This window comes from Onychostoma macrolepis, chromosome 04 (genome assembly GCF_012432095.1).
Source record: "Onychostoma macrolepis isolate SWU-2019 chromosome 04, ASM1243209v1, whole genome shotgun sequence".
NCBI classification, from domain to species: Eukaryota; Metazoa; Chordata; class Actinopteri; order Cypriniformes; family Cyprinidae; genus Onychostoma; species Onychostoma macrolepis.
In genome coordinates, this window is record NC_081158.1 from 25,819,939 (window position 1) to 25,842,999 (window position 23,061).

The 23,061-nt window shown below is 36.4% G+C and overlaps 1 protein-coding gene across 1 annotated transcript in view; it reads right to left on the bottom strand.

Annotated features, from left to right (window-relative positions):
• abcc9 (ATP-binding cassette, sub-family C (CFTR/MRP), member 9) overlaps window positions 1–23,061 on the bottom strand; it is a 37,503-nt gene that overhangs the window by 8,712 nt on the left and 5,730 nt on the right. Inside the window, 29 exon segments of the mRNA XM_058773110.1 lie at window positions 561–691; window positions 1,529–1,649; window positions 1,752–1,853; window positions 2,828–2,930; window positions 3,357–3,449; window positions 4,188–4,345; window positions 4,552–4,621; window positions 4,729–4,880; window positions 4,974–5,251; window positions 5,334–5,433; window positions 5,819–5,901; window positions 5,904–5,943; window positions 6,105–6,242; window positions 7,131–7,211; window positions 7,384–7,468; window positions 8,283–8,384; window positions 9,350–9,388; window positions 11,315–11,420; window positions 12,077–12,149; window positions 14,060–14,161; window positions 17,496–17,610; window positions 17,705–17,847; window positions 17,928–17,968; window positions 18,164–18,326; window positions 18,409–18,543; window positions 18,630–18,785; window positions 19,994–20,164; window positions 22,325–22,513; window positions 22,648–22,890. Coding sequence (XP_058629093.1) covers window positions 561–691; window positions 1,529–1,649; window positions 1,752–1,853; window positions 2,828–2,930; window positions 3,357–3,449; window positions 4,188–4,345; window positions 4,552–4,621; window positions 4,729–4,880; window positions 4,974–5,251; window positions 5,334–5,433; window positions 5,819–5,901; window positions 5,904–5,943; window positions 6,105–6,242; window positions 7,131–7,211; window positions 7,384–7,468; window positions 8,283–8,384; window positions 9,350–9,388; window positions 11,315–11,420; window positions 12,077–12,149; window positions 14,060–14,161; window positions 17,496–17,610; window positions 17,705–17,847; window positions 17,928–17,968; window positions 18,164–18,326; window positions 18,409–18,543; window positions 18,630–18,785; window positions 19,994–20,164; window positions 22,325–22,513; window positions 22,648–22,890 — 3,513 coding nt within the window.

Sequence of the window (23,061 nt, forward strand, 5' to 3'; positions counted from 1 at the left end):
AGTAGCACAGGTATATTTGTAGCAATAGACAAAAATACATTGTATGGGTCAAAATTATCGATTTTTCTTTTATGCCAGAAATCATTAGGATATTACGTAAAGATCATGTTCCATGAAGATATTTTGTAAATTTCCTACCGTAAATATATCAAAACTCTATATACACATATTCACATACTCTATATTCACGATTAATCGATTTGACAGCCCTAGCAGTTTAGGTCAAGTAGTTAAACATTTATTTTAGTTGCCAACACAACATTTCTAATTTCTATCTAAGTTTAAATTAAAATTTACATTAAAAATTTAATGTATATTTTACTTTCACTTCATTTCAACTATCGAAAAACATTTTTAATAGTTTTAGTTAACAATAACATCACTGATTGCTTAATTATTGCTTAGTAAACCCATATTGAATAGCTGTTTAACCATCCTTGCTTATCCATACAACATTAATGAAATATTTACTTTAAAACTGAGAAACAATTTGGATAAAGTGAAAAAAAAAAAGAAGATGCATAAGTAAATAATTTTTTTGAGAGTGGTTTATTGTGTACCTTTTGCCCAGGGTTGATGTATGCATTGACGTGTTTGAGGACGGGTTTGAGCATGGTGTCATAACGGACACACAAATCATGGATCTTTATCTCTCCATGCTGCGGCCAGTCTTCCGGTACCTGTGAGACATCTGAAATCAAAGTGAATATTTATATATTCAATATGTTATAACTGTTATGACATAAACTATAGCAAAACTGACATATCCGACTGGTGATGTGATCTCAACATGACGCCATCATGAGGGGCTACCACGTTCATGTGGAATAAAATAGTTTTCTAGGCCACCAATTGTGGCATAATTACATGTGAGGGCATATCATTCATTTCTTTAGGCACAAAACCTTTTTAAGTGTAAAAAACGCACTGCACCTTTAACCTTTAAAGCATTTTTATGGATACAATTTAGTTTACAGAATGATTAAATACAGAATGTTCCTTTCTGCCCAGTCAGTGGATTAAGTGCCGCCACACATGACTTTATCTGAGGAGAGAATAAAGTAGACATAACACCGATACGTCAATGGCAACAAAAAACTCAACAAGCTGCAATTAACACAGCTATATATGGTGTCCAAATGTCAAAGTTTAGTCTCATACCTACTGCTATCCAGGCCAGTTTTCCATTATGTCACTGAGAAGGAGATGGAGAATAAGCTATTGTTTCAGTCTAACAGTGGCGCTAACAGGCTATTGCTAAATCTTCTCCTTTTTCTCAGCTCATTCCTGCTTCGTCTCTAGAGGCGAGTGACTAAATGCCCTTTCATGATGCTCTCAGTGGTTTGTGTCAGGTCGCTCTGTCCTAATGCACTAAAATGTGAGAAAATGAAATGCACATGTAGCAGTGCTTTGGAAGCCAGAAATATGGGTTTTTATCTAGTAGGTATAAATCTTAATTGAGAGTCTAAATAATACTCTGGATAATCATTAAAAACGATACTAATAGTGTCAGGAAAGGATTTATTACCCATGGATCCCTCATAGTTCTCAGATTCTGTGCTGAGGAAGCTGTTGACTTTCTTTACCGCAGCCATCTGGACCTCCAGGTCTGCCAGATTCCTCACCACCCAGTTCAGGTAGTTTGTCACCTTAACACAAAGCATGTTGAGGACTTTTAAGTGCTTTTAAGGGCTTTTAAATAACAGATGACCACTAGAAATTCAATAAAGCTGTTTAAATGAATAACTCACAGTGAGAGCATATGTTAAACCAAGTCCAACCAGTCCAGACTGAGATGTGGACCAGATCGCTGCCACTGCTGCAGTGAGGACAATCACAGCACCCAGATAATCCTGGAGGAAAATACAAATGTTATTATATAGGGATTTTAAGATACCAAAGTTTTACTAGTTGATAATAATACCGTTAATTAAATGCTATGATCCTCTGTTTGATACTAAAATACCATTGTACATGTTTCTTTTTTTAAGTTAATTATTAATATAAATATTAATGAATTCAATTAAAAAAAGTATCTCTTCTACATCTCATGAGAAAACTTAAGTATTTTAGTGCTTTAAGGCAGTGCTTTTGTATGATTTTTTACAATGCAATTGTATAAAAATGATTTTTAGAGAAAAACCCCCCCAAAGCTCCACCCCTAAACCTAACCCTCAGTGGGGTGTAAGCATATTGTACAAAAAAAACAAAAAACTAATTGGATCGTATGAATTCATATGAATTAGCGAGTAATATGCCAAAATGTAAAATAGTTATGAGATTGTGTTGGTGTTTCTACATTAAACAAACTTTCACGATGCTCTCAGTGGTCTGTGTCTATTTTACGAAGTGGCATTTTAGTACTTGTAGGATGTGTTTGTACGATGTGGTTCGTACAAAAACATACAATTTAGGTTTAGCTCCAACCCTAAACCTAATCTTCAGTGGGGCGTAAGCATATTGTACAAAAACGAACGAATCGTACAAATTCATATGAAAAAGTGAAAATTACTTTTCTTAGTAATATTTAGTGCCTGTTTATCAGGAAGTGACGATTTTGTACTTTTTGACTAGTTTGACGGAAACGGTGCTTATTCGCAAATGTTTTATTCCAATTTTGCGCATTAGTTAAATTCGTAACTTTGGATGGAAACCCAGCTAGTGAATGCTATTTATTAAATGATATAATTAATGATAAATTAATCAGCAAGACTCTAATTTTAAATATTACATACACTACGTTCTTTATATTAACGTTGTGTTTGAAAGTCAGTTGGAGATGGTTTCTTTACAACCTATACTACAGTAAAATCTCAACTTTACTTACAGTTCTGACCTCCAGCCACCGGTTGGCAGCAGAGAGAAACAGGTAGGCCGTGTTGTTGGTGTCAGTTAGCTCCAACATCCGCTGTTTAAAGCGAGCCTCGTGCCTGGAAACAGAGACCTTTTACTTTGTGTCAAAACCATTTAGTATGTGATACAGAACCATGACTGGCAAGAGCTAACACAGCTGTGACGAATAAGAGCGTTAAATTCATTCACGTAAACACTCTGGAGACTTAACAGAGGAGATGAAAGCTTAATCTCTTAACGTTTATTGTTGGATTACTTTAAGTCAAGGATGCATGAATAAGCACAATGTGTTTATAAGAAATGGCCAGGAGCCACTGAGACTGCATCACTTCTGCATGTCTGATATTGTACACAATTGGCTTTGCATCATAAAGACGCATTTAATTCTGTTTTCACTCATATGCAACTACTTAGTTCTGCATCCAGTCTAGAAGAACACAGAGAGAGAAAGTGTGGTTTATTCAAACAACCACGTGCTTTCGGAAAACCCTCAGTTCACTGACCTGAATGCTCGAATGGTGGTAAGGCCCTCTGCAGTCTCAGAGAAATGACAGAGAAGAGGCAGCTGAGTGGAGTCATCGAGATCTTGCAAATCTCTGTTGGAGAAAAAGAACAGCAACAGACAATAGAGCTTAGTCTGGTTCTGGAAGTAAAAATGTCATTCTTATAATCATAGCTGACTTTAAAGGATTTGATGCTGACTTTAAAGGATTATTATCAGTAGTGAAATAACACTATTGTCTTTTAGAGCTGCTTTAGAGTAGAATCTGATTTGTCTCAATAGTTGACTTTCCATAATTGGTTCTGCTGTTTCCTGTTTATCTCTGAGAAAATGCTTTGACACAATCTGTATTGTTTAAAGCACTATAGAAATAAAAGTGACTTGACTTGAAAGACCTTTTCTTGTGGCACACATCTGAGTGTAACATATTATCAAAAAGAAAAAAAAGTCGAATGGGGTGTTGATTATTTTTATCAATTTTTAGTTGTATATTGAGATGTGGACATTGTGCTCAAAAATGAATGCAAGCTTACAATCAAATGTAAGAAAGGTTTGGTTTAAGCAAATTAAATGATTGGGGAAGTCCAGCGTACAGTACGTCAACAGAGGAAAGTCTGTCATTTTCACCAGAACATCAAGTTATGACATTTTGATTAAATATTATGAAGCCAAAAAAACATTAACTTAATTCAGTCAAGTTATTTTGACATGTATAAGTTAAGCTGGGCTTACTTAATTCAGTTAAGTTAATCATATACAAATTCTTGAGTAGAAATAACATGTTTCCAATGTGTGAAAACCATGACTGAATCACGTTAGGTGAACAACTTACTTGGAAGCAACCCGGAAGTACTTCTGAATAAAGTAGAAAGCCACAGCAAGTGGCACCAGTGCAATTAGGAAGGCAGGGGTGACGAAAGCAATGACCCCAATCGCTGAGAGACAGAGTAGAGTGGAGCGAGTGAGAGACTCTAGTGTCGGAGGAATGTGCTGTGGAGAGAGAACGAAAAAGACGCACATTAGCACGCACACGCCACATTCTTCATCTCATTAATACGATAATGTTGACTACCGCAGCACTGAGGTCACACGTATGTGTGGAAACCCAAGGCTGCTCATCTCAGTGGGCTTAAAATGAAAGAGACGTACTTGACACTTGAATCGAACAGATCTCTTTCTGTCTGTCTTTCTCTCACCTGATCAATGATGTTGGTGTCCGCTGAGAAACGGTTCAGGATTTGTCCAAGCGGGGTGACATCAAAGAATCTAACGATGGTATAAACCATTTTATAATGACGGTCCTGGTTGAATCGATATCTCATTGTCTTATTGACTTTCAAATAACAGTAGGTTTCATAATAATGTGTAAGTACCTGATGGGAGCGTGAATGATCTTGTTGAGGAGGTTGTGATGGAGGTTTGTAGCTGCAGCCACTCCTAGAAACTCCACAGTTAAGGAAGTGATGAGACAAAGTACTATCGCTGCTCCACACAGGATAATAAAGACTGGCACATAGGAGTGATGCTGTAAAACACCCCAAAAGCTCCATTTCAGTATAACAATAATGTATAATATGAAAGACAAGATTTCACAGAGGAAACAGCGGTGACGTTTCACCTGAGCGATCTGTGTGTCATCATTCCATGTGTAATTGGTTGCATTGAGAAATGGATTTGCGAGACTTTGGTTATGTGGGTTTGAGGACGTCCAAGCCGCTAGCCAGTAGTCGATGGCCACCATAACCGAGTGCTTGGCCAGCTTGGACGACACCATCAGGAAGACCATCAGGAAGCCACCTGAGGAAAGGTAACGGCAGCACATCTTCCACTGGATCTTAGAACGGCGGCTGGTGGTGGTGGACATGTTGTCATCGTCATCCTCTTCCACCTCCTCCTCTATGGAATATAAAAAAGGCATCCAAGATGTTTTTACAAGTAAAAAACGAAATGTTGTGCTGAAATGCAGATGAACCCCTACCTTCATCCTCATCGTCAATCTGGTTCTTCGCCTCTCTGGAATAGAATGCTCTCCTCAAAGTCTTCCTCTCCAGAGTGGTCTGACTCTCCATTTCAGTCTCCTAAAACAAAGAGTCACAACCAGTTTTTCAAATGCTTCTTCAATGATAGTTGCCAAAATTCATAGCCAGTCTGTGGATTTTGGGCAGCTCAAGTTGACATATGATGGGCAGAGATATTAGTTTAGCATCAGACTATGATTCTGTCTAGTCAAATGATACAAAACACGTTTTTATTATTTGTCATGCATCTCCTTGCAACTAGGCACATGTTTCTGCATGAGTTTGTAGTGTTAAGAATGACTTGAAAGTCTGGTAGTATGTGATCCCCAGTCATTTAGTGTAAGATGTGCAATTTTTCTCTGTAACAATTCACAAAGTTGGTAAGTGTATGATGCATATTGTTTTAAAAACTGTATAGATGAGCTGTTTTTTAAAGCAGAAGGACCTTTTCAAGCTCCTGGTCTTGTCTGTTCATCAGGGTCTTCCAGTGCTCATAGAGTTCCACATCATGTGTCTGGATGTCTTTAAGGTCCCCTCTCTCAGCACAGAACCGTCCTTCATGGCTATTATCTACCACACAGAGAAAGTAAGACAAAGTCTCATTTGTTTTTGATTATTTTCAAATAATTTATCTTTTTTATTAATCAAAACATCCTCTTTTTCAGAGTTTTACGAAGAACCAGCCTCAAAATGGTCAAGATCTTCAGTCAGCAAAGAAACTCAGTCGTTACCCAGTCAGCATGGATGAGGTACTGCAGTTTATGAGTGACCAAGACCACTGTCCGTTTGTCATCCTGAAGGAACTTCAGTATCCCCTCCTGCATCAGATGATCACTGAGGTGGATGTCCAGGGCAGAGAACGGGTCATCCTAAAGGTAAGAAACCCCAAAACTAGGTTGACTCTACTTTAAAATCTACTTACTGTATAATCAATGGTACTTAAACTTTAAAAAGAAAGAAAGAAAGAAAGCAAGAAACTTACATTTCAATAAAGTCAAACTGATGAAGACTTATTTAGACGTTTAGGAACCGGTGTTAAATTAGCTTTGCTTAATGTTTGCTTTATTACACTCTTAAAAATAAAGGTTCCAAAAGGGGATTTTCACAGAGATGCCACAAAAGATAAATTTTGGCATCCTCAAAGAATCTTTCAGTGGTTCTTAAAAGAACCATTTTTTTTTGCCTTAGTGTAAAGAACATCTAAAGAATATTGTTTTTAACTATAAAGAACCTTTTCAAACCTTTTTTGTGCAATGGATGTTAAAGGCTCTTCATGGAACCATAGATGCCAATAAAGAACCTTTATTTTTAAGAGTGTAAATACAAAAGAAATCACCATTTAAATTCAGAAAACTGTTCAAATGCAGAGAGTAACTATTTCAGTAGAAATGCACTTTAAATATGCTTAAATCACTTCTCGACTGACCCAAAAAGACACCAAAACAACCCCGTTGACTTTCTAGACATGAGACATAACGTCACTCCAAGGAATGGAATGAGGTGAAATCCTGATCCTGTCCAGAAGGGTGTGTAGTTATGTACAGTAATCCAATAACAGGCCTTACACATCATTGTTTTCTGCTATCACTACCACAATGTACCCTGTACTATTATGTGTCAGTTTAGAAATCTCCTCTGGGAAGACCTCTAAAATCAAATTAAAACTGTGGTCATTCATAATACTGGTATCTCACTTGTAGAGGGTGGAGGTAAGAAACTATCATGAAGTTATCTGTATTGGAAAAGTTGGTTCCTACCAGGAAAACAATGTTGGTGTTCTGATATAGAGCTCTGGCCACACAGATCCGTTGTCGCTGACCACCACTGAGGTTAATACCCTGCAGGATTACAACACACAATTACAAACACCAATTAAACACTTTTGATTCTGATGAAGTAACGTAAAAGTCATGGTAGTCTCAATAACAGCTCTTTATTTGATTAGTATCACAGCAGCTGAGGTCAGAGAGCTGGTCTCAAGCCCAGACACAGTGCACAGTCCTGTCTTACCCGTTCTCCAATTTCAGTCTGGTCTCCAAAAGGAAGGAGGTCAATATCTGGTTGAAGCGAGCAGGCATCAATCACTGCTTTGTATCTGTCCGACAGATTCAGAGTTCAAAAACATAAGAATGTTTCCTCAAAAACATAAGGATAAAAATCTTGAACATGAGCTCTTGAGGGAGCAAAAATCAACAATGTCATGACCCAGAGTTTCCACAGCAAGTTTTCATATAGTTGAGATCTAGCTTTGAACGCTGTAAAAAATTCGACCCACTAAACTTGGAAACGTCAGTGTAAGTGCTGACTGATTTAAAATCAAAGTGGTGTTGAAGCTACAATCCGCAATGACAAGTTCACAGCACTTTTTGGCCTTAAAGTCAATGCAATCTCCAGTCACAACCAATTTTATTTCCTCAATATGACATATTTCAAGTAAAAAGGGACATTCAATGAGAAAAAAAAGGAATAGGCCTGTTTCATCTATTGAGAATTGATCGCACAAAAAGTATTCTCGTAGTTTTGCAAAACTGAAGTTGAGCCACTGATGTCACATGGACTGTTTTACTGATGTCCTTGCTACGTTTCTAGGAATGGGAACATTGCAGCTGGGTTGCTGTCTATGCAGGGTCAGAGAGCTCTCAAATTTCATCAAAAATATCTTGATTTGTGTTCCGAAGATGAACGAAGGTCTTACGGGTTTGGAACGAGTAATTAATGACAGAATTTTCATTTTTGTGTGCACTAACCCTTTAAGGAATTACGCCTTAAGAAAGTAAATAGGGTCAATTTTGACTTTATGTTGACTTAAAAAAAAATAGAGTTGACAGATGATGGAAATGACATATAATTGTGACAAATTAAATAGATAACTACCAAATATGTTCTGTCAGAGATCTTTTTAACCTCACCTCTGTTTATTGAAAGGACTTCCAAACGTGATGTTTTCCTCTACAGTGGCGTTCAGCAGCCACGACTTCTGCGTTGCATAGGCCACAGAGTACCTGTTTTTACTGAGCCATGACAGGATGAGAAACAGAGAAAGAAGGAAACAATTGACAACCTGGAAACACACTCAGCTTGCCATCACAGCAAACACTAATGGCTGTGATATGAAATGAAGGGGGAAAAAAACCTTGTTAAAGATTAGATTAAAGCTACAGATTAAAGAAATGCAGGGAGCCCTTCACTGTGAGAGCTGATGTGTGTCTTTACGGCATTTTCTCCTGCCCTTTAATGTAAGCAAGCCATTTCTAGGTTAAATTCGGCAAAAATGTGACTCTCTCATTGTTGGCCCAATCAATGGCACGAGTTCCCAAACCTGTTTGGTAACATTCTTTTTTTTTGCAATTACACTCGACAACCACTAGAGGTTGAGAACTAGAAATCGCACACAGATTTAATGGCTACAAAACCAAAAATAAACCTCATGATATTGAGAATGGCCTCCTCTTGTTAGACAAAACAGATCTGTTTTGCTTTCCATTGGAGGGATCTGGCTGTAACTAAACCAAATATTGTTCGAAATCAATATCTGTACAAGAAAACCCCAGTGTGTCCAAGAGAGGTGAAGACTCCCGGCATTTTCACACACTTTGCACTGCACATCTCACAAAAACAAACAACAACACCCATTATATCAAAGCCAGATAAATGTAAATGAATGCATGTGGTGGTGATGGCACATCTGCTGAAAGGTTTCGCAAACGTTGTACCTCTGTTCTTCGTGAGACAGGCCTGTATCGTGCCCGCTGCAAGTCAGGTACATTAGAAGACATTATAGCCCAGAACAGCACAGTAATAACTCTTAACGCTTCTAGTTAGCTGTTAGAAAGTGAATAACCTTGCTGGAACCGTTATTATACATGTTGTGACACACATGTTCGCTACATGTTACATCATATCCTCAGTGTTGGTTTATAGAGGTCACTGTGTGGCTGTGTAGCATGTAAGCATGTGAAGACCCTCGGTGAAATACCTTATGCTCCCATCGAAGAGTATCTCATAATCAGGCAGCCTGATTGAGCACACCATTCGGGAAGAGGACACAGAGAAACACACACACACACACACACACACACATGTGACCAGAGTTAGTGAGTGCATCAGGATGCGTGCCGTTCTGTAAGAACACTGACATACTCTCCTCGTGAGGTGAAGAGTGATAATTTGAGATATAACTGTGCTCCAGAAAATAGTTTAGTAATGTATAAGCATTATATTTTAGCTGGAGAGTAATGTCATTGTCATTAGAGAACTTGAAACTGAAAACGCAGACCAACATTCATTGCACTGTTCGCAAAGACATTAGCTAATGCCTGAACTGAGACGGAATTTGTATCAAAACACAATTTAATTAAATATTACAAATGGTCTAAAATTAGTTTTCCTCTTTATTAATGCAAGCTGAAAGCAAATATGAACTAATTACAGTTGCCTCGCAAAGGATTTGGACAGGCAGTGGTTTCTGTCAATACAATGAAATTCAATGGGGACCAAAGCTACACTGGGCCCGCTTTCATTGTATGTAAAACATTTTGTAAAATACAATGAAAACATTTGATATAGGATTTAATTTGAAACAATTTTCGCTTAGAAACTGCTAATAAATTTCATAAATAAAAGAAAAAAAGTGAAATTTTAAAGTAGAAAGAGTTTAAAGTTATTTTTAAGGCACATTTAAAAATGTGTGAATGCAATTGCATTAGATATTAAAATATTAAAGAAAACCACATTTATGTTAAAGTAAATCAGCTCAAATATTTTTTTTTTTTTTTTGAGGACAAAACAAGGGCAACAAACTACGTATTTAAACAACTAAGATATTTCCTCTGGTATTTCGGCTATAATTATGACAATGCCTATTGTTTTCAAACTTTTTATTAATAGAAACCAATTATTTATATATTATATTAAATTAATTAGCCGAAGGTCCAAGATTCTGATTCTGTATTTTCTTCAATAAAAACAATAGTTCTTAAGACAGTAAAAAAATTAATTGTTTAATTTTACATCCTGATTTTTTATTTTTTTTTTGGTATGTGTGTTTTAGCATTTTAATTAAAAATTAGATTTTTAAAAAATCTAATAAACTGAAGGCATCATGGGGGCCCCAAAGGGCCCAAGCCTCTTGATTGAAAACCACTTCATTAGCACCATCTATTTTATCCAACAAAAATAATATTTGGACCAAAAAAAAAAAAAGGAAAAAGAAAGGCTCTAAATATGTCAGTTCTGAAAAAAGACAACAAATGACAAATCATTTAGACGGTTTAGTATTCAGTTATCTAATGCAATTAACATTTTTAAATGTGACTCAAGTAAATACTATTTTGGAGCCACTGTATATACATTTTAAGGACTTGGTCTTTCTATAATCGATGGATTATACAAACAATGTAGATCTGCTTGGCTTTGCTTCAAAATGCTAATCAGAGGCCATCTCCAGCAAGGAGATGGAGAGATTCACAGAAAGAAAAGCATTTCCCTTGTGTGCTGATAACACAGATGACAGAATGACATATGGGAGAAAAAGACAGAAGAAATCAGAGAGCAGTGTAAAGAGTAATGAATGGAGTCAGACACATACATACACACGCACACGCACACACATAAGGAGTAAGACAGCCCTCACACACATCTGTGTATGCACACAGTGGTACATACATCATAATAATAGCGGATGCATTGGACAGTGGGCTATTTATGTGCATGTGTGTTTGTACAGATGAAGACTTTGATTAGCATCTGATGGATCTGGCATGCAGATGTACTCCCTGTTTTCTGCTACATTAACGCAAACATTCAACTGCTTTAGGGGTCAAGAGACAACAGGGGGGGAGTTTTGGTCCCTTTGAGTTTCAATACAAATCACAAGCTCCATTAATGTTCATAAACATCACAATAATTTTGACAGTAACTATGCAAATGTGTAAATTCTCACTTGCTCCAGTAGACTTTCCCACTGATTGTCTGCATCTCCCCCAGCATGGCCAATAACAGGGAGGATTTCCCACAACCCACTTGGCCCACAATCATGGTCAGCTGACCTGAAGAGGGAAACAAGGTGAAGGTTAATCACAGTTTTTGCCCCTACGGACAGGTTTTATTGATGTTCAATGTCAGCGGTAGATTGCCCATCTGTTTAGTTGGCAACAGCTAGTTAGTGCTCAGCTCACTAGTTTAATGAGGCTGTCAACCACTAAACCAGAACAGTAAACCTGAGCCAACACAATCGCTATTAATAATTCATATTTTCAGCCTTTTGATTTATTTTGATTAGATTTTTCTTTTTAATATCAACTTGCTGATAAAAATTAACCATTTATATTACATTTTGATCTTCATAGACAATGATCGTCTTCATGTATTGTAGATGAATAAAAAAAAAAATATATATATATATATATATATTTAATAATATATAACTAATATATATTATATAACTAACTTTAAGTACGGCATATAAAAAAAAACCTTTAAGTATTACTGACAAATAAATAACTAATAACTTTATAGCAACAGTTTGGACAGGACCCTTTTCTTTTCTAACATGACAATGCTTCTGTGTAAATGGCAAGGTTCAAAAAGAAATGATTGATTTAGTCAGTGTAGAAGAACTTGACTATATTTAATTATTTAAAAAAAGAAATAAATAAGAAGTCATTGATTGTCTGAGAGAAAATTAGTAGTGAGCATTGTGTACCTGTAGGGATTCGGATGTTGATGTCAGTCAGCGTCGACAAATTGCTTCCCCATGTGAAGAAGCCATCATTCACCTGAATGACACATTCACCAATACAAACCAAAACCATAGGGTTTAGAATGATGGAAACAAACCAGCACAGAGCAGATGCACGTGATGTGATGTGATCTTTTCATCTTTGCTCGTAAAAGCTGCTTCTGTCACGCTTACATCTTCCGGATGCATTCTGAATTCTATTTTCTAAATGTTTATTTACAATAATCATAATACTCCCATCCATCAGAGCAGTACAGTAGGCCAGAACAGAATACTGGGAAAAGGGAGAACGCTGAACAATCAAAAACATCTGTGAGAACAAGAGAGCAGGGAGAGAGAGGGTAAAATGGGAGTAATGTTTGAGAATGACTGAAGTGAAGGAGTGTAAATGTCAGAGTAGATTAGGCCATATTCATAACAAAAGTGAGCGGATGTCACTGTGGGAGAGTCCATGAGGACGTGTGTGTTTATGTGTTCAGCCACTAAACTCATTAGATAAGAGACTTTTGTTTTCCAGAACCGGTTGCATTTAAAAAAATAAAAATTAATATATAAATTATATTCTTCCCTCATAATATAATATGCAATATATCAGAACAACTTTTTTTGACTTTTTAGACACCATGCATAAACATCAACAATCAGCTTTTAAATGTGATTATTTTTATTTTGTTTTGTTTTGTTTTGAGTGCAGTTACTAAGGTGTGGTTAGTGAACCTTTTCAGTCCATTCTCTGTCCATTCTTTGTTTGGTCCCACTTTATATTAGGTGTCCTTAACTACTATTGAGGTGGGATACGGGTAAAGTTAAGGACAGTGTTGGGGGTATGAGTAGGTTTAAAGGTGGGTTAGGTGGGTCAACAGTGTAATCATAAATATAATTACAGAAATTAAGGGGGTAGTCGTGGCCTAATGGTTAGGGAGTCGGGCTTGTAACCTGAAGGTTGCTGGTTGATTCTCGCGCCGGCAGGAACTGAAGGTGGGGATTGTGAATGAACAGCACTCTCTCCACCTTCCATACCATGACTTAGGTGCCCTTGAGCAAGGCACCGAACCCCTAATTGCTCCCCGGGCGCTGGAGCAAGGTTGCCCACTGCTCCGGGTGTGTGTTCACTGTGTGTGTGTGTGTGTGTGTGTGTGTGTGTGTGTGTGCACTTGTTCACTACTCACTGCTGTGTGTGTGCACTTGGATGGGTTAAATGCAGAGCACCATTTCGAGTATGGGTCACCATACTTGACAATACGTCACGACTTAACTTAACTTAACTTAATTACAGATGTAATTACATGCAAGTATTTTAAAGATATAAGGACAATGTGAAAACATGTATGTACACAATAAGTACACTGTACCAAATGATTAATTTAAATGTAAACGTAGGCCACTTAATATAAAGTGGGACCCTTTTTAAGTTAGAAAAAGAATCATTAATGGAATCATTGAGGAATGTGAATCATTAAGCTAAATCAGAATCATTTTAAATTATTTACAATTCCCACCCCTAGTCTAAAGGAAGTGGACCCTCGGGGGACCGAGAGACAGAGGCGAAACCAAAAAAATAAACACACAAATTAATGTCCTTCTGATTTTTAGTCCCAGTTTTTCTTCTCGTGAGAATCCCAAACTGCACTCAGAGGGAAGCTCAACCCAAAGCATCATGTCTGAGAAACTATCACAAACCCCATATGGCGAGTTTTAAAAAAGCTAAGAAAGGAATGAACATGCTCAAAAAAAAAAAAGAAGAAGAAAAAAAAACATCTGTGTGTGTTAAGAAATGGGCTTCGAACACTTCATCCAGTACAGTAGGAGTAAAACAACCTATTAGCCGTGACTTAAAGGTTACTGGCATCTGGATGAGAACATGCAGATCCTGAGTTGTCTTAATGAACTTTAGCACATGCTTTGTGAGTGAGAAACGCCTGAGAATCAGTGTCTCTGCTGTCTGACCTGTACAGCGACATCTTCGGTCTCTGTGGGCCGCAGCTGCCTGCGCATGGGCTGCTCGTAGTTATCCATACGATAACGGCCCTTCCTGTTGATAGCCTTCGTCTAAAATGATAAAGACAAAAAGAGAGATTAAGAGACAATTAAAATAAATAAATCATCTAAAAATGCTGTTTTTGATCGTCCTTTTAGGAGTCCAGATCACTACAATCTGTCACTGTGTGGAAAAGATTCTTCCAATATTTGTGACATGGCATATCATTTTGAATAAAAAAGGGCAGTTTGAAGATAAACATGATTAAAAGCAAAGAAAAAAAAACTGTTTCATGTTTTATCTTTACTAAAACAAGGTATCAACTTTGAAATTGTCGATTTTATTTTAATATTCAAACAATAAATGTCATTTTAACGCTTTAATGTGGTGTGACAGATTACCTGATTTTATCACTAAAATTGTAAATATGTTGTTAAATATATGCACTATGATATAAATAATTATATAAATAAAAATTATATATTTACACTCTTTTTATATTTAATATATGTATAACATTTAATAATTTAATATTTAATATGTGGTGTGACATTGCCAGAAATTTATATAGCTATAATAAAAATCACTAAAATTGTAAATATATGCAGTGACATGTAAATAATGAATTATTAATAATTATATTTCTATATTTTCTTTTTATAATATTTAATATTTGTATAATATTTCATAATGTAATATGTGGTGTGGTACATTGGCAGAAACTATAATAAAGCATATTTCTAAAATTGCAAATATATTTTTAAATATGCACTGTAATATAAATTAATTTAATAAAGAATATTTTAGAGTATTTAATAATATTTGTACTTAGCCTATTATTTATGTCTTACATGACAACTTGTAATAAAAATGTAATAAATAAATAATAAGAAAGCATAAAATTCAGAATGTGTTTTCTATGTCAAAACGACTCAAAAAGATGGAGCAGCTCACATTTCTACTTCTGTGTTCCAGTGGAAAAAAACAACAGCCATGGGTTTTTAAAAACATAATGACAGAATTTTGGATTAGCAAACATCACATGACACTCAAAAGCTGCTGTCAGGTTCTAAAACAAGGAACATGAGTTCCCACTTGCATCAAGCCAAGTGATTTTCCCCGCTTAACACTATTTCCTCTCCTGGAACCCCCTTCTTCCTGTCACAGTATACATTTCCATCCTTAACCTCACTCTCTCGCTCCAGCTCTGCTCCTCTCTGGGGATGTGTACTTCTAGTCCTGTCATATATTTGTCCCTCTGTCAGAGAACAGCTGAGGGCCCCTGCATCACCAGAGAGAGGAGCTTCTCTTTAACACATTTATGAGATCTCAGCTATGCTGGCTCGGGAATGACCAGCTCCCGTTTCTGCCCCCTAAACGTGGGATAGTTGTCTCAAGAGACATGACCGTGTGGAGTCATAGGCGGAGATTGCGGGGGAGATTTGACTAAATATTTGTTAGCTAATTTATAATGTTTTCAACTCAAAAGTAAATATGCACATAATGTAGTTATTTTAATATATTTTACTGTTATTTATTGTAAATAAATTAATAAATAAAATCAAACTTACTAATAGGCTTTCCCAATCTTATTTGCGTAAGAAGTTGGCGCGTGACGAATCTGCATTTTGGCAGATAATAGCCTATGCTTGCCTGTTGCATGCGGTTGCATGACATGAATGGATTTTTAGCGGGGGTTTTTTAACAGCATACAACAACTGCAGAGGAATCTGAACCTAATAAAAATAAAGACAGATGAAGCCCGACTCCAGCCTCATAAAGGTGATCCACAGGACGCTCCGTTAGCAGCTCAGTGTTTTACATTTATGTCAGGAAAAGGACCATTTACATCGAAATGTAATTTAATGCACACAGAACAAAACCTAGAAATATATTTCAGAATATAAACTGCTTAATCGGCCATTTCCAGTAAGATTTAACATTACTAAATGTGTTTGTGTGCCTGCGCGTTTTACTGTTTTAAAGCAGTGGGTAATTCACTCGTTGATTTGCTTAAAATCTACTTTGCGATTCTGTTGGCAAATATGTTTATGGTGCATTCTATTCAACGTGTTTATTGCTAGTGCAGCAGAAATAGACAGCGCAGCCTTTACAAGTAAATTGCGTGCAATGTATCTGGTTGCCATGGTTACCATGCTGCTCTAATCATAGTAAAACCGCTTTTAATGGTACACAGATTGTGACTTTGTACGTTTACTACAGAAATGCTAAAATGTATTTAAAAGTTTGACTGACCAAATCAACTGGCTTGGTTTGGCCTCCCCAAGCTCAAACGTCAAGTTAAGCCCATGTGTGGAGTCTCATGTTTGCTGTTATTGGAGGTCATGTAGAGTGTTATGACGTCAAGTTTATCTCAATTAGAATCCCTGAGACACTTCACAGACACAAATATAAGAGTTTTGAAAATATTTAATGCCGCAATCGACTTGAGTTGCTAAATATAACGGTTTAAATTATGTAGTTAAATTTCAAAAATGTTATTAAATTGTCTGGCTTGTTGAGGACAATTGTACTATTACCTTTTTTGATTTTAACACTGCAGAGAATAAAACGTGTGGAAAAAATTCCCACAAAAAAAATTAGCAACCTGCTAAAAAAACCTAAAAACCCTTCTACAGTTTCGCATGGGCATGCAGCCCTCATATTTTCATCAAGAAAAAAGTAAAAATTTGTAAATTAAATTAATGGCCACTTATTTAATATGTTCTCAGTGTTTGGTATTTAAAAACAAAAAAAACAAAAAAAAAACAAAACTGAATTTCCAGTGAGCTAATATATAAACTTTAATTTGTTAATAAAATTAATTTGTTTCTCTTGTTTAGTTACAGGGCAAGAAAAGTCCCAGTTAAACAACATATAATATTTCGCCCCTAAAACGGATCCAAGAACATTCCATCCATTTTTAAACTTCATAAAAACTGCTCTGATGCCAAATATATTACGGAATGCTTTTCAAAAAAAAATAAAAATGAGATGATCACAACTAGTTTAGGTGTCCCACATCACCCAAATTGACTATATCAGCAACAGTTCCTCTGAAAACAGTTCTGCTGAATGTTAAGTCTTGGAATAGTATTGAGAAAGATCTTAAGGTGCAGTCACATAGCGAAATTTTGTGGGCATAATAGGTCCATTGTCAATATTGTAGCAATAAAGCAAGTCGCCTTCAAACCAAGCAGCTTTCTGTTGGTCAACACAGCAAATTCACATAACCAACTTGAACCTGTTGCGAAATCTGCATGGAAACCTTTCACCTTCACGCGAAATTCCCAATTTTGTCAATTCCTGTTGAAATGACTGGATTAAATTCGCCCACAAAAATTCACCAAGTGACTGTAAATTTGACCACACATTTAAGGTGCAAATTTGTGTGTGAGCACTCACATCCCCATGGTATTTGTATTTCTTGCCGACCTCTAGAGACATGGACATTTCTCCGTTTCTCCAGCTGTCGTCTCCAATCTCATCACTTTGCAGGAACTCGCTGAGCTTCTGTACACTGCAGACATCAACCAGATGATCAGATCCTTCCAGGAAAGCCAATTTTATGAAGTAATGCTGGATCTGATTACTTGTTTGGTTAAGCGACATACCTGACAAGGGCCTTGACAGCAAACCTGACCACTGTGGATAACAGGAAGAGTGGAGTGACCAAGATGTGGAATAGAGCCAAAGAGGCAAACGCCTTGGATGGACTGAGCCTGTCCTCTTCAATATAGGCATGTGTGACAAAGGTCTACAAGAACAAGAAGAGTACTATGGTCTACATGGTGGATAAAATACAGCTAATTAAAGCTCTTATGATGCATCTCTTACCGCCAAAACTGCAGCAATGGGGATAGCAGCATTCATAAATACTGTGGAGATAAAAAGAGCCAGCAGTTATTTTCAAAAAGATGCAAAAACGTAACAAACTATTAGCTTTTAGAATCAAACAACCCTGATTCCAAAAGTTTAACAAATGAGAATATGTATTGAGGGCGGAGCAATTTTAAGGGGAGGGGTTTATGTATGTGGGTGGGGCATATTATGGAGGGAGGAGCCTCTCATACTGGACATTGAAGTGTAGAGAGCAAAAGTCTTGAGACTGGTCAGCTCTTTTTCTCTGGTTTCTTCTACACGGTCACAGAAGATGTTCTCCCATGCATAGAGCTTCAGCAGCTTTATTCCTTTTAGGATCTCTGTAGTCTTTTTAAGACGGTCTGTTGAGTAGTCCTGAGAAAATATTTACAAGTCACAAACATGAACTTGGTGTGTTGACAGCATGCACATGCACAAAGGTGTAAGTAAAGCTCACCAGTGTGCTCTTCTGTGTGTCTGCCAACTTGGTAGCGATGAGGTACTGAACCGGGGCCAGCAGCAAAATGACGCCGGCTCCTATCAACGCGCTGTCACCCAACAAATAATACAGCAGGATCACTCCCATAATAATCTATGAACAGAAATAAGTTGTTTTGCTTAGGGACACAAAATATTTAGTGTTTTCACAAATGCAGGAGTGTTTTTGCTATGATATACCTGAACTGGCATGGCCCACAGGTTGGGGCATAAGAAAAGAAACCACATGAGCTGATTGGTTTCTATGGCAACGAGATTGTTGATCTGGCCGAGAGTCATCTCTCCCATGGACATGTTTGAAGTGGAGAGACGCAGAATTTTATTGTAGATCATTGCCTAAAGGATGAGAACCAACAAAAAACTAGGATGAGAACTAACAAAATAACAAAAAAAATCTTTAATGCTAACTTTGATTTTAGGTTTTGTATACAGCAGAAAAGAAGACTAGACTAAACTACAATACAATGCAATTTGACATATCAGATTACAGAACAGACTTAATAGAATATAAGTCATCTGTGTTATTGTGGTAATATTTAACATAATATTTCCTACAATTTTATTACTTTTTGTTTTGATTAAATATTTATATTTTGCTTTATTTCATATTTGTTTTAATTTAAATTTAATTTTATCATTTAATTTAATGTTTTTCTGCTAATATTTATACTTTTTTCAGCTTGATTTCAATTAACAAAATATTTAAAACTTTTAGTATCAGGTTACAAGAACAGAACAGAACAGAATAGAATAGAAACAGATAATAACTAACACAGAACCAAACAGAACAAAGCATAACTGAATTGCACAGAATTGAATAGAACTGAGTAGAAAGAATAAAACAGACCAAATAGAATGGGACAAGAGTAAAAAAGAACAGTAGAATAGAATAGAATAGAATATGACAAAGCAGATGATAACTGAACAGACCAAAATAAAGTAAATTTACATAATTAGAAACATAATTAAAATGAACAATAGAATAGAATAGAATAAATATAATAAATGGAATAGAATTCAATAGAACAGAGTAGAAAAAATAAAACAGACAGAATGCGGGACAAAGTAGAGTAGAAAAGAATAAAGGGACAAAGTACAGTAGTATAGAATTAATCAGGACAAATCAGAATAGAATAGAACGAAATAGAATAGAATTGGACAAAGCAGATAATAACAGAACAGACCCAAATATAATAAATTAACATAATTAGAAACATAATTGAAATGAACAATAGAATAGAATAAATTGAACAGAATTCAATAGAACAGAGTAGAAATAGTAAAACAGACAGAATATGGGAGAAAAGTGGAGTAGAAAAGAATAATGGGACAAAGTACAGTAGTATAGAATCAAACAAGACAAAGCAGAATAGAATAGAATAGAATAGAATACAGCAGTTTGACCTACTAAAGTAAGTATTTGTCTAATATAATATTTTGTATTATACAATACAACTTGAAGTGTGTAGTGCAGACTGATGAAATATAAATTTGTCTGATAATTCACTTCATGTTTGCCTTCCAGTAAACTCTCTGAAACTTACAAGCAGCGCCCCACGCAGGTTAATGCCGGTTTCTATTGTGACGTAGTAGGAGGCCTGCAGGAATGTTCGCTGCAGCACGAGCGCCAGGAACAGCAGAACCGCCAGAACAGACGTATTCTGAAGCAGCTCAGTGGAAGACATGAAGTACACCCCGAAAGTCATGTTTGCTGTCTGACAGGACATAAACAGAGTATGAACACACATAAAAACACTTCGGCATTTCAGTCCTCACTGATATCATACACAAGCATACGCACACACTAAAATAAAAAGAAGGAGCCACTTAAATAGAGTGTTGCCAGCAGCAATGTGTGTGTGAAAGGTAGTGTGATTTGAGTGGGGAATTTTCCATGTCACATGTACGTATGTTCTGGCTTCATTTTGTCACACACATTTATACAGTGACCCCAAAATGTATTTGGATTGAAGCCACACTTAAAAATGATAAATTATTTTAATTATAATACACTATAAAATAAATAACACACACACTGCCGTTCAAAGGTTGGTGATTTAAAATTTCGTTTTTAGTTTTCTTATGCTTAACAGGGCTGTATTTATTTGATTAAAAACACAGTAAAATACTGTAACATTGTGAAATATAATTACAGTTTAAATGTGTAATTTATTCCTGTGATGACGAAGCTGAATTTTCAGCAGCTGTTACTCCAGTCTTCAGTCCCCAAGTTCACAATAATGGAATTTATTTCAATAATAATTTTTGATAAATTTAATGCATCCTCTGTAAATAAGTATTATTATTATTATTTTTTTTTTACGTAATACATATGGTTCAAAATGAAAACTAAAGGTATTTGCTAACACTTGGTTGCAGACATGTGCTCATAGACACTATGACAAGATAAATGCAATGACATCATTCATTCAATCAGCTTAGTTTTTATCACATCCTGAGTTTTCCACACTGAATCCATCCTTATCTAAACCTCATGAGTGTTTTTTCAAACACATATGACATCATGGTCATCTGAGCAGGGAAAACACTTTGTGAAATCTAATAATTGCTGTCATCTTGAGGCAATGACATACAGTCCTGTCATTAAATAGCATTGACGCCTCTGTGACATCACACAGGAAGTGATAAATAGCAAGGCAAAACTGCAGATATCAGACAGTAGATCATTCTCTACGACATACTGTCACGTTGCACCCAGGAAAATGAAATATAGTGTAATTAGTAGCATAACCAGCAGACCAATATCTGCAGCAAATCATTTAATTGACAGCTATTTCAACATCCTAATCAACATCCTAAATTATTTAACAAGGCACATTATGAATGGGTTCCAAAGTAAATGAGATAATATCAAAGTGCTGTGAGACAGTGATATATTTCCATTACATAAGCTGTGTAGTTTCCTTAATTCCTCCATTTCCCTGTTTTGCCATCTCTCTGGTATGTGTTTGGGATTGACAGTTGTTTGTATCCTTGAATTGTCCTATTCAATTGAACGAATAACCAAAATAATGCCTGCCAATCTTGTTTTCCAGTACAAAAATACCTAAACATTCGTAAATCAAGAATTACTTAAAAATGACTTAAGATATTGATTCTTGTTTTTTTTCTTTCTTAAAACAGGGCAAAATATTAAGCAAAAACTCACTTTTTAAAAAAACAGCAAGACTTGTGGCCAGATTTACTTGAGCCAGCGCAAACCGTCATTTGGCGTTCAAATAGTACTGTCAGGATTTACTAAAGACATGCAGTGAAGAATTATTTTTGCACCTGACCTTATTGAATATGCAGTTGTAGGAGTTTTACTTTCAGACGCAAAATTTATGGGAAGAGCGTATTAAAATTAATCACGCAACGTGATTTACTAATGTTTGCGCTTGTCAAATGACTGGTATTTGCGCCATTATTTAATGCCCAAAAAAGCATGTCTTAAAGCAGGTGGTAATTTGTGCTGCTCTTGGTAGATTGCGCTGGTCATTATGGAAATTATCTGGCTGCGTCTGTATTCTTTAATTTGCACATTGTTAGTAAATCACTTGCAGAATTTTCCCCTCCCATCGGCGCTTTTACGAAATTGCACTCTAATGCTAATTTGCCCTGTTTAGTAAATCTGGCCCTGATATCTTTTGTCATTTTGCTTCTCAAGTAAATGTATCTTGAAATGTATCTTAGAATAATTACATTTTCTAACTGGAAAACAAGAATTATACTGAGTAAGAAAATCATATTTTGCAATGTTTTCTATTCTCACAATACCATGAATAGCGTCTGTAACTATATTTAAAGACTATCAAAGATGGCGACACACACAAGACAATCATATTTAACAGTCTAAAATGAGATGAAACACACACCTTGTTTGTCCTGTCAATCTCTGTTGAATTATGCAGGTGTTCCACAATTCCAGAGATGCAGAGTGGTCCGGCAAAGCCCAGCAAGTCCGCCATGTACCGGAAAGTGCTGCTGAGGAGTATTGACCCACCAAATGCCCGGTACATGGACTTCCAGATGGATGGGGATTTCTCTGGGTCCTCTGTTTTCTGCTGTCAGAATTATACAAGCAAAGAGACACTGGTCAACTGACACTTCTCATTATTACAATATGTCATCAAATATGAAAATGTTGTTCCTTTATATTATAATATTTGCTCTTAAACCTTTGACCATCTGCACATACCCGCTGTTCCTCATAGGAGTCTTTAAGACGCATATAGTTAGTCAAGGCCCTCATTGCGATTGGCAGTTTGCCAATCTTCTTCAGCTCAATGGGTCTCTTGTGGGCTCCAATGATGAGCGGGTTCATCCACCAGTATGTCGCCTTGGAGAGGAGGTTGACGAAGGGCTGGAGAAATCGCACTCCCAAGTCTTGCAAGTCTTCTGGGGGCTTCACCCTCTGGGGGTTCGCAAAGAACACGTACTTCTGCAGGTAAGAGAAAAATAAAAGATACAGGTCATATGGTTTGTTAGTAGAATGTAATTACCCTACTGAACAGACTAGCACGTTGTGTTTTGGATGCTGGATTTTGATTTTGTGTTCACTTTAACTAGTTAAACAGCCTGACTACCTTGGGCAACCAGAAAGAATGCTGTG